The sequence below is a fragment of the Astyanax mexicanus genome, chromosome 4, assembly GCF_023375975.1.
Source record: "Astyanax mexicanus isolate ESR-SI-001 chromosome 4, AstMex3_surface, whole genome shotgun sequence".
NCBI classification, from domain to species: Eukaryota; Metazoa; Chordata; class Actinopteri; order Characiformes; family Acestrorhamphidae; genus Astyanax; species Astyanax mexicanus.
The window spans coordinates 41,655,276-41,667,734 of NC_064411.1; the positions used below are offsets into that span (position 1 = coordinate 41,655,276).

General features: G+C 41.9%; 1 protein-coding gene across 5 annotated transcripts in view; it reads left to right on the forward strand.

Annotated features, from left to right (window-relative positions):
- Nucleotides 1-12,459, forward strand: part of stx1a (syntaxin 1A (brain)) — a 127,533-nt gene that overhangs the window by 16,937 nt on the left and 98,137 nt on the right. For all 5 annotated transcript variants that reach the window (XM_049478662.1, XM_049478663.1, XM_022662622.2 and 2 more), the window contains exon 2: nucleotides 4,976-5,050. In XM_049478662.1, the coding sequence (XP_049334619.1) occupies nucleotides 4,976-5,050 (75 nt within the window). The remainder of the gene's footprint in view (nucleotides 1-4,975; nucleotides 5,051-12,459) is intronic.

Sequence of the window (12,459 nt, forward strand, 5' to 3'; positions counted from 1 at the left end):
ATAAGCAGCTTATACAGTATAGTGTACAGTATAGTACGGTTTCAGATGTGAATGGGAAGCAGGTTTGTTAAATTTGGTGTTATTGCTCTTGTCACGAATGACCCAGGCAGGGAGACGAGGAGGCGGACACAGGTGCAGGTAGGGCGAAATAAATAAATAATTTATTAAATAAATAACAAAGAAACACAAAGAAACAAGTAAACACGTAACAAAGATAATCAACCAAAACAACCGAGGGAGACTAGAGAACATAAACGAACAAGAGATAATAATAATTAACCAGGGAATATATATATATATGAGAAGGACTAGAAATAAACAAGGAAATAAACAAGAAGCTAAACTAGACAAGGTGAAACTAAACTAAGCAGGGCAAGGGAAACAAGCTAGGAATAAACACGGAATAAGGGCTTTAGCAACACAGAAACGCAGAGAGACAGACAACAGTGGAAGGTGCAAAGACCGACAGAGACAAAGTGGCACAGGGGATCTATATAAGGAAACAAGAAACACTCTAGAATTGGAAACACCTGGGGAAGGGGCGGAGCTACAAATGAGACACAGGTGGAAATCTACTAAGACGGGAGACACAGGGGAGCACAGGTCACGTGGGGAAGACACACAGAGACACGAGACAGGACTAAGACCTGACAGCTCTCACTCTGTCTCATTCTGGTCACTGGAACTTTAACATGGCACCTCATGGCAAAGAACTCTCTGAGGATGTGAAAAAAAAAAAATTGCTCTACATAAAGATGGCCTTGGCTAAAAGAAGATTGCCAACACTCTGAAACTGAGCTGCAGCACGATGGCCAAGATCATATGTAGCGTATGTGCCATTTAACCTCTGTCAATTGTCATTTTTACTTCTCCTCCATCCTCGCGTAGGTCCATATATTAAAGTATAAAAGGCATTAATTGCAGAAAATATCACATAAAAAAAGCAATTTTCCCTTTGAAGGATCATCCAATGAGTCTTATTCTCCAGCACAATGGAAGTGATATCACACTCCCGCACTCTGACATGCATAATAGGCCTACTTATTTTGCCTCTTCATTGATGGAAATTGATTTAGGCGTGTTCGTTAGTAAGCAGTAGAGCAGGGATGAATACGTCCATACTGATTACGGGCATTCACTGCCCAGCCTTGGCGCATGTGATTATGATTCATTGCCCTCAGAGATTTCAGATTCTTATTTAGGTTAGATAATATACTGTATATATCATCATATATAAGAGAAACACACTGTGTACACAGTGTAATTTAAGAGCATGTATAAAATCAGCTGGGAAAAGTGCACTGATATTCTGCTGGCATTATGCCAGTGCCTACGATGTACTAAGATTTATTTGTGTACAAAATAAATAGAAATTACATTAGAGAGGTTTGGCACATGTTTGACATCCACTTTTAAAATGACCTCTTTATTTACTAGAGCTAAATTCAATTTTGTAAAGATGAAAGATGATAAACCCATTTATTTATTATTATTTATTTTGAGCAATTGTCTGTGGGATATTTTTTACTATTGTCGTAAATCTGTCTTTTTGCACAGTTCCTTTACCTGTACTTTATTTCCACTCACTTTGCACATTAGTTAGCAATGTATTCATACATTAATGATGACTGATTCTAACTGCATTTTTCACCTCTACTTTCTTTATGAGAGTAAATCTAAACTAATTTAATATACTAGTAAGACAATATCTCGTAGTATATTAAACAAAAAAGGTCTTAACAGTCATGCAACAACTGTTAAGCATGGTGATGGGAGCACCTTGAAAAATCTTTACATTGATCACAATACAAATATATCTTGGGATAGCAGTGTGTACATTGATCATGAGTGCAACTTTAGATGATCAGGAGTGCCCACACCTGTATAGAGGCTTTATCTTGTGATAAAGGATGTTTATATTAATGCTGCGCATGGCGACGATATAGTGAATATATTGTGTACCAGAAAGGTAGGATATTCAATTCCTGTATTTCTCAATCTACAATGTGAGAATATATAAATTGATAGGTCATTACCATCCACAGTGGACAGTGCAGTGGGTGGTAATGATTGTAAATAGCTGTGAATAGTCTGGTTAGCACACTGGCAGAAATCACATTTACAGAACATTCAGTTTAGGATATCCTGCAGCTCAGTACAGTGTTATTTAACATTAATGGGACATGGCAACAGTTCTGGAACATGCTACGGGTATCTGTCCCAGGACATTTGCCATGTCACTGGAACGGTGATGTTTTTGATGATTCAATCAAATGGCAACCAGGTGCAATTTCTAAAAAGTTCCATAAATGTTTTTAAACTTGTCGTCTTGCTATTGTTTTTTTTCTTTGAAAGCAAGACAAAAATACTTCAATACTACAATTCAATTCATGTGGCAAAATATGTAGTAAAATTAATGAATACGTGAAGTATCATGTTTAATGTTTGGCCAAATGTTTCGTTTTGTTCAGTTTTGGTTTCCACTAGAAATTTTGATTTGATTTTACGAGAAATCCTACAGAAAGCAAAGCAGTGTAGCAGACTTAAGAGCCATTTTCACACATTTTACCTGCCTCATTTAAATAGCAATGGTGTTTGTGAATATTTTTATGCTGATGGACATGGTGGTCTTAAAATGAGGTGTGTTTAAGTACATTTTTAATACAACTTAAACAGAAGTCAACCATCAGAAGTGTGTTGCTATATTGGCAGTGAATTGTCAACAGTTGTGCCCAACACATGTATGCCTAAAGCGTTACCAGTTACCAGGTATGTAGAATACCTCCACATACCTGGCTCTTAAAGGGAATGGCAAGTGACACGCTGATTGGTTTATTCCACATTATGGTCAAAACACACTCATGATAATGTAAGAGAATTAGTACATGCCTCATAAGGCATCCTTTTCCCGTCGTTACGATAGCAAAGACGCACTGACTCGCCTTAAATCAACCTGCGCCTAAGGCTCACTAAAATAGGGCCCTTAATTTCATAAGCCACCTCTCCAAGGATCCTGTGAAATGAACCTCCCTCCCCTTTTCTTGGTTATGTGCTTGTTGGGCTCGCAGGGTCTTGATTGAATAACAGGCTGCTAATCACTTGAGCCGCTGTGCTAATCAATGGAGAGTGCTGGTCTAATGACTCGCGGTCCATAACTTTTCATCAGCCCTAGGTGATGAGCTCCCACCACCATTCATTTCCCTCCATATCCGCCGTGCAGAGCCCAAATGAAAGGGCTTTAAATATAACAGGCGAAGCTGAAGCAGAAAATGAATTTACAGCGTGCGGTCATGGTTTCTTAGTAGGACTGCGCGAGATGGTAGATAAGGAATCATTTGGAAAAATTCACTCAGGTTCTCTGGAGGCTTTGAACCGAAGATCAGTCAGCAGTCGATCTTTTCATCTGAAACACGGATTTCAGTCGCAGCAGCAGACAGTCTCCTGCTAATTTACAGGCTTCTGTGTAATTTAATGACTATTGACTGCATACACTAAGCTGCCAGATTATTAGACGCACCTACAGTAACGTGCTTATGTACTTATATGAGAAACACAGAATCTATTATCATAATTGTGGTTTTTTGATCTATAGTTACACTCTGCAGCTCACCTGTTGCTGCACAGTTTAAACAAGGACATGGATATGCCATTGGACATATCCCATTGGATATCATATCCCATGACTTTTGGCGTGTTATATGTAAGTTACAATGCTGAAACGCTACAATTACTGGTGGGACATCATTAAAACTTAGATCCTCCGTCGACCTGAATGGATCCAACCACCCCGATTGTATTGTGTTTAGGATACTGCTACACTATACTGCCTATGTAATCAAATATATATATATATATATATATATATATATATATATATATATAGGCAGTTTTCTGCAGTCAATCGCTACAGACCTCCAAACTTTATGTGACTTTAGAATTAGCCCAAATATTGGTTATGCCTGGATACCATTGCCAAGATACCATTAATTAGAATATTTTTTTTCTTCTCCCAACTCAGGAATACTACTGATTATAATTTAAATTAAAAAACCTTAGGTACTGCTGCTTTACTGTGATATATGACCCCATCTTCAGTCAGTACATTCCCCACAACAAAGAAACTACCTGCACTCAAACTAAAGCTAGGTATGGCAATACTTTATATAGTTTTTATTTTACTTGCACTTACATTTTTACTAAGTAATTTTTGCACTAAACATTTTTATTTATTTAGACTAAAAAGTTTAGAATTTTGTATAAAGTTTTTATTGTGTCCTAAATAAAAGTGTTAAAAAAGTGGTAAGTAGTTTTTTTATTAGTTAGAATATTGGCCATATTGGCCCTGATCAAAATACTAAAAGGTATAGGCTGCTCTGAGTGTCAGGTTTTGTAGTAATCTACATGTATCCTAGAGGTGTGATTATCAAGAAAAATAAGTCCGCCTGATGCTGTCGATGGATTTTGTCAAAGTAATAAGCCATGTTATGAACTATCATCAATATTCTTATGCTTTCGACTCATATACACTCTAGTCTCACCAATTTTGACAAGATATCTTTGGTTTTAATATATTTAAAGTCTATACATTCAAACATAAGTTGGATTCTGTAGTAAAAGAGCTCTTGACTCTTGTCTGTCTGATATAATTACTGTGTTTTAAGACCTGAAAGAGAAACTGACAAAAACGGATAAAAACGCACCAAAACAGCTTAGAGTTCTAAGGGTTAATCCATGAGCTTACACTGTTTTCCGGTTCAAGACATCACTCTTTTTTTGAATTGGGAGATATATTGCAAATAATTTATTTCTCTTTCGGCTAATGTTCAGACTCAAATTCTCTTTTGACAGACTGAATGCAAACCAAGTAATTAGTCTAGAGAGAGTTTAATTACATATTGTAAAGTCTCAGCATGGGTATGTGTATGTTTACATTGGCATTAACTGCTATGATTAATTTGCTGTTTCTGTCTCTCAGGGTAAGGACACCGAGGAAGAGGAGGAGGTGGCCGTGGGCATGGAGAAAGGCTTCATGGACGAGTTCTTTGAGCAAGTAGGTTTTCAATAGTCAAGTCAAGTCAAGTAGTTTTTATTGTCAATGCTGCATATGTACAGGACATACATAGAATTGAAATTACGTTACTCTCCTTCCCAATTTTACAGCAAGTACAGATAATGGATAATAAAGAAAAATAAAGAAAAAGGGGGAGACACTATGTGTACAATACAGCAGCAGGGACACAGACATACATGAGACAGAACAAGGTGCAGTAGTGGTGGGGGTGAAATAGATATATAAATAGAAATAAAAAGAGATAAATATATAATCTAAATCTAAATGAGTGGGAGACACTATATGTACAATACAACAAAAACACAATAGACATTTGTGAGACAGAAGATAATAGTGCAATATTAATGGTGATTAAGATCAAGTGACAATATAAATAGAACCCGTATAACAGTAGTGCAATGTTGTATCTAGCTTAAGGCTGGTAAAGTTCTTAAAGTTCCCAGTTCTTGGGGAATTAAAGTGTGTATGACAGTGCAGCGTAACAGTAGTGCAGGTATTGGGTGTGTAGTGCAGGTCTTTTACAAAAGTTACAGTACTGTGTGTGTTCTAGTGCAGAGTTTCAGTACTGTGTTGGTGGGAGGATGTGGGGTCAGGATGATGAGAGTGTGTGTGCTGTGGGCAGGATTGGGATGGGGGGTAGTGCGGGAAGAGAGTTCAGCATCCTCACAGCCTGATGGATGGGGCTGTCTCGCAGTCTGCTGGTCCTAGACCCGAGACTCCGCAGTCTTCTCCCTGATGGCAGCAGGCTGAAGAAGCTGTGTAGTGGGTGGGAGGGATCTCCTGCCAGACGGAGGGCTTTCCGTGTGAGGCGGGAGCTGTACAGGTCCTGAAGGGAGGGGAGAGAGGTGCCAATGATCTTCTCAGCTGCTCTCACGATGCGCTGGAGGGTCCTGCGGCAGGATGCTGTGCAGGCCCCGTACCACACGGTGAAACAGCTGGTCAGGATGCTCTCGATGGCCCCTCTGTAGAAAGTGGTCATGATGGGGGTGGGGGCTCCAGCTCTTCTCAGCTTGCGGAGAAAGTAGAGACGCTGGTTTGCCTTCCTGGCCAGTGATGCTGAGTTGGTGCTCCAGGAGAGGTCCTCTGTGACGTTCACACCCAGGAACTTGGTGCTGCTCACCCTCTCCACAGCAGTTCCGTTGATGGACAGAGGAGTGTGCAGTGTGTGAGTTCTCCTGAAGTCCACAACAATCTCCTTAGTCTTCTCTGTGTTCAGAGAGAGATTGTTGTGTTTGCACCAGGAGGCCAGGCGGCTCACCTCGCTCCTGTAGTGTGACTCATCGTTGTTGTTGATGAGACCCACCACCGTCGTGTCATCCGCAAACTTGACGAAGAGGTTGGAGGTGTGTTCTGGTGTGCAGTCGTGGGTCAGCAGAGTGAACAGGAGGGGGCTCAGTACACATCCTTGGGGAGCCCCTGTGTTCAGTGTGGTGATGCTGGATGTGTTGCTGCCAACCCGCACTGCCTGTGGTCTACCAGTCAGGAAGTCCAACAGCCAGTTGCACAGGGAAGTGCTCAGCCCCAGACTGTCCAGTTTGTGTATGAGCTGTTGGGGGATGATTGTGTTGAATGCTGAACTGAAGTCAACAAACAGCATTCTGACGTAGGTGTCTTTCTTGTCCAGGTGTGTGAGGGCTGCGTGGAGAACAGTGGAGATGGCATCATCGGTCGAGCGATTTGACCGATATGCAAACTGGTAGGGGTCCAGGGAGGAGGGGAGTGAAGACTTGATATGGTGCATGACTAGTCGTTCGAAGCACTTCATGAGGATGGGGGTGAGTGCAACCGGACGATAGTCGTTGAGACAGGATGGCGATGCCTTCTTAGGGACAGGGATGATGGTGGTGGCTTTGAAGCATGTGGGAACCACCGCCTGACTCAGAGAGGTGTTGTAGATGTCCGTATAAACCTCTGCGAGTTCCCAGGCACAGTCCTTCAGCACACGACCAGGAATGTTGTCAGGTCCAGGAGATTTTCGAGCATTGATCCTGCTGAATGCTCTCCTCACACTGTCTTGGGAGAGCGTTAGCACCTGGTCACCAGGAGGAGGGATGGATTTCTGGGCGGGTGTGTTGTTGAGTGGCTCGAACCTTGCGAAGAATCCATTCAGGTCGTTCAGCAGAGATGTGTCGCTGTTGCAGGTCTGTGGATGGGGTTTGTAGCCTGTGATAGACTGAATCCCTTGCCACAGATTCCGTGTGTCTCTGCTGTCGCTGAAGCGTTGGGATATCTTCTTGGAGTACTGCCTCTTAGCTTTCCTGATGCCGCGGGACAGGTTGGCCCTGGCTGTCCTCAGGCCTGCCTGGTCTCCAGCTGTGAAGGCTGCATTTCTAGCCTTCAGGAGCTTGTGGACCTCTCCTGTCAGCCATGGCTTCTGATTAGCCCGAACAGTGATGGTCTTGAGGTCGGTTACATCATCAATGCACTTGGTGATGTAGGCAGAGACAGTTTCTGTGTACTCCTGAATGTCCGTGGAGTTGTTGTGGGTGGCAGCCTCTCTAAACATGTTCCAGTCTGTTGTGCTGAAACAGTCCTGAAGTGCCTCTGAGGAACCCTCTGGCCACACTCGTACCTGCTTCAGAACTGGTTTGGAGACTTTAACCAGTGGTCTGTAAGCTGGCATTAGCATAATGGTGAGGTGGTCAGACGTTCCGAGGTGGGGGAGGGGGGAGGCTCTGTAAGCCCCTCTTTTTGTAGTAAAGACCTGGTCCAAAGTGTTGTTTCCCCTGGTTGGAAAGTCTATGTGTTTAAAAAGTCCAGAAAACACACTCTTTGGGTCTGCATGGTTGAAATCTCCAGCCAGAATGAGAAAAGCATCTGGGTGTGCTGTCTGCTGCTCACTGATGTACTGGTACAGTTCATTCAGTGCTTCACTCCTCACGCTGTTGTTGGAGGTCGGAGGGATGTAAACAGCAGCGATCAGCACGGCGGAGAAATCTCTCGGTAGATAGAACGGACGGCATTTGATAATCATCAGTTCCACTACCGGTGAGCAGTGTTTACAGACCACAACAACGTTCCGACACCAAGCATCGCTGATGTAAACACAGAGTCCGCCGCCGCGGCTCTTACCTCCGTCAGCTAGCGCGCGGTCCGCCCGATAGCATGTTAGCCTCTCCAGCTGAACGGCATGGTCCGGGACGCTGTTGTTGAGCCAAGTTTCCGTGAAAATATAAACACAACAGTCTCTCACGGTCTTCTGAGTTGACTGAAGTAAGCGGATGTAGTCCAGTTTATTGTCCAACGATCTTACATTCGCCAAAAGCATGGTGGGGATAGCTGGCTTGTGTGGGCTAGCTGCTAGCCTCGCTCGGATACCTCCCCGCTTACCGCGCTTCTGCCGTCTCTCCCGCCGCCTGTGGCGCTTCCATTGTGGGCGAGCTGCAGCGGTGGGGGTCGGTGGGGGTGCGGGTGTCCGGAGCACGCCGCAGGCTCGCAGCTCTTCTCGGAGATCGCGGTTTAAATCCAAAAGTGAGTTTCTACCGGCTTCCAGCAGAAACTCACGGCTGTAGGTGCGTTTCAGGACGTGAACGCACGACAAAGACGTACAAAAACAGGACAAAAAACACGAAAGCGCTGTATCCTCGGGAGAGCGAGAAGCCGCAGCGTGTGCACGCGCCGCCATCTTTGTTTCAAATCAATATCAATATTTCTAGTACATAATCAGCCGGAGTACTATATATTAGATACAGATCAGAATTAGCCTTGCTGTTACGCAGTTTCAGAAATGAAATGATCCTCAGACAAGGTTCTGCATTAGTGATTAGAAAGATTGGACTGGTAGGACTGCTTTTATCAGCAGTGGAGAGCGAATTCACACCAAGGTCTATCCACATTCAGCAGACTCATCTTTTCTGGTTCTCTCCAGGCAGCATCCTGCAGTGAGTTTCAAATGGTCTGAAAGGGAAAACAGGCTGGTTCACTCTCAGTATCGCTAAGTGTGTGTATGCACAGGCTCTAAATCATCATCCCTGCAGTGGTCATGCCTTTTCAGGAGGACTTGTGAAAAAAATCTGTTTTATTTTGCAAGATTCATGCTTTTAACATTATACCTGTTCTTTTCTAATGAATTTGGATCAGTAGCTACACTACACTCTCACTTGTCTCCAATTGTTGTGGACATTGTTAACATGAGGAGTAATAGAGCCATGATTAAAAAAAAACACTGCCTGGTTACACTGCTTTTTTATAATTAGTATATCCACAATTTGTGAACATGACCTCTGTTTCAGAACTGGGAACACCATAAAAACAACTCTCACATAAAGAGATCTCACCAGCTCTATTCTTGACTGTTTTAGTCTCCAGTTTTCAGAATGAGCCATTTTTTTAAGCAAATAAGCCGTTGCTGGCCACGCCATAAGTATATGCTGAGATTTTAGCGCACCTTAGCGTTAGCTTGTACTAAATGGCAAAACACAAACAAGCTAATTCATGCTTAACTGCGATAGAAGCACAAAACTCAATATTTGACCATACTTACATCTCCCTCATCTGTTGACCTGCCAATGACAGTAGGTACAGATCCCTCCTTCAGACGAAGCCTGTCTGAGGTTCTCAACCAAAATGATCAAAATGGCATTTCTTCAACTGATCTAAAGGGTGGGGCTCTCGTGGTGATTGATGGGTGGTGCCAGGGGTTGTTCTGTAAAGAAGCAAAAAGGCATATGATTCCTGACACCAAACTCTTTCAACTGATTCACTCAAAACAGATAGATGTATTTGATTCACACTTAAAGTGTTTATAGGTGCAGTTGAGGCCCAAGTGGAAATACAAAAGCATGCAAAAAGTAAGTTTTGCATATCGCATTTATCACACACTATAAGGCGCACCGGAATATGGGACGCACTATCAATAAACGTCTATTTTCTGGTCTAATTTCATACATAAGGCACATTTTATGCGACACTAGTAACTAGTAGTAGTAACAGGGGTGTTGCCAAGTTTTCCTTCTAGTCAGACAACTCAAACGAACCCTGGATGTTTCTCTCTTAAAAACTCTCCTGAATTAGCAGCTAATGCTAATGCTGCTGTAGAACTAAACTGAAAATCTTTTATAACACTGTACTTCAGCAGAGTGGCTTTACTGCTCCTTACAACCTGACTGGGAAAATTCATACATAAAACGCAACAGATTAAAAGTCAAAGAAGTCAATTTTTTTGATAAAATAAAGAATTTTATGGGCGCCTTATGGTGTGAAAAAAACGCTAATATGTCCCCTTTCATGAGTGCTGAAATTTACAATCACTAAATCATTTTTACAACTCAATGAGCAGCTCATACCATAAATCTTAACATCTATTGATCCCAGTTCAAAAATGTCCACCAAGTCTTGCCCTAAATATCGACCCAGCTGGAGGATGCAGCGGTCCTGACTGACAGAGCTGTCAGAAATTTCATTAATACCTACAGACCCAGCTGCTACAGGGCCTGACTCCCGCATACCTCCCCCAGCATTCAGCCAGCATGTGTGATGACACAACAGTGTATGGAAAAAGGTATTGGGACACTTGCTCATTTGCATCATAGTTTATTCTGAAATTAAGGGCATTCAGAAAAGAGTTTATCCAGCTTTTGTTAGAGTAACCGTCTCTACTGTCCAGGAATGGCTTTGTATTTGATTCTAGAGGAGCAACTGCTGTGAGGATTTGGTTGAATTTAGCAACAAGGATTTTAGATAGATTTGGATGTTGGAGTATCACCTCTCCCAGCTCATCGCAGAAGTATTAAATGGAGTAAAGTCTGTGCCAAGAAACCAACAAATCTGTTTCTGTGGGTGGTAATAGCTGTGAATAGAGCTTTCATTAGTATTCGGGGTTAAAGAAAATGTTGTTGAGTGTATATCATCGCTGTCCTATGAAAAACATTTATCTCCATTTTTTTCGATTTTTAGTTTACTACATAATTTGAACAGACAAACTGTCCTGTACACTGTGCCAAAATTTCTTGGTGAACGGACCAATAGAAACTCTTCGAAATTACCTGAAATAAACTCTTTTTACATTGACTTCCATTGAAAGTGTACAAGGTTTTTTCTTTCTCCTGTAAAGTTGCTGTTTTGGAGATAAGTGTTTTTCATTGGACAGCGACGATATACAATATAACAGGACTGTGATGTAACAGTTTTGGGTTTTTGGAATTGGCTCGTTTCAAAGCTTTGTTATAGACCATAATCAAGTGTTACTTCAGGCGATGGCTTGGGAATGTTGTGAGGTGCTACCTTGTGAGTAAAGTTGAACACTGACCTGATGCACTATTTTTGAGTAAGGAATGATATTGGGTGCCTGAAAGATGGAATAGTTCTTAGCTACCATGGGACATGGCAAAAGTCATGGGACATGGTATCTAGTTCCTGACCCATGTCAGTGTATGCACTGTAGATTGTACACTTATTGTACTCTTACAAAAAAATGACAGCTCAAATTTAAGAAATTGACTAATTGCAAAGGGTGTCTAAGTACTTTTGGGCTTAAACTGTAATTATCTAACAGAATGTGAGCTTGATTAATGCAGCAGCGGGTGGAATCTCATGTCTTGCCAGACATTGTGATAATTTGGCCATGTTTGAAGTGAGGCCTAATGATCTTTGCGCTTTGATCATGTCTCAGCCTAGGTGACTCAGCTCTCGGAACTAAAGCACTGCACCGCTCCTGCTTTAGCAAGGTTAATCTAACTGTCATGTCAACACAACCTGCTTCAAGACCCCCAAACACACTTTCACACCTGCAGCCTCGCCACACGGGGAATGTAGACACCCACTCGGTTTTCAGGCTTAAATAGAAACATCTCTTCATGCTCTGAACAGCTGGATGTTATAAAGACACCTCAGTCATGCTTATTTATCACACGGTAATTAGATGTTTGGTTAAACATCGAGTTCAGCGGTTAATTGCATAAATGTTATGGTGTAATATCAGATAAAACCAGACTGTGTTTATCAAATTTAATTGCAAAGTGTATTACTGTAGCATCACTAGTGTGTAATTAGCTTGGGGATGATATACAGCTCTGAAAAAAAAACCAAGAGATCACTTAAAAATTATGAGTTTCTTTGATTTTACCCAATTGAAAACCTCTGGAATATAACCAATAGGAAGATAGATGATCACAAGCCATCAAAACAAGCTCAACTGCTTGAATTTTTGCACCAGGAGTAAAGACATAAAGTTATCCAAAAGCAGTGTGTAAGACTGGTGGAGGAGAACATGCCAAGATGCATGAAAACTGTGATTAAAAACAGGGTTATTCCACCAAATATTGATTTCTGAACTCTTAAAGCTTTACAATCAACTACAAGTGTCACTTCAGGGGATGTCTTGTTGTGAGGAATGTTGTGAGGTGCTATCTTGTGAGTAAAGTTGAACACTAAACCATATTTGGTGTGTT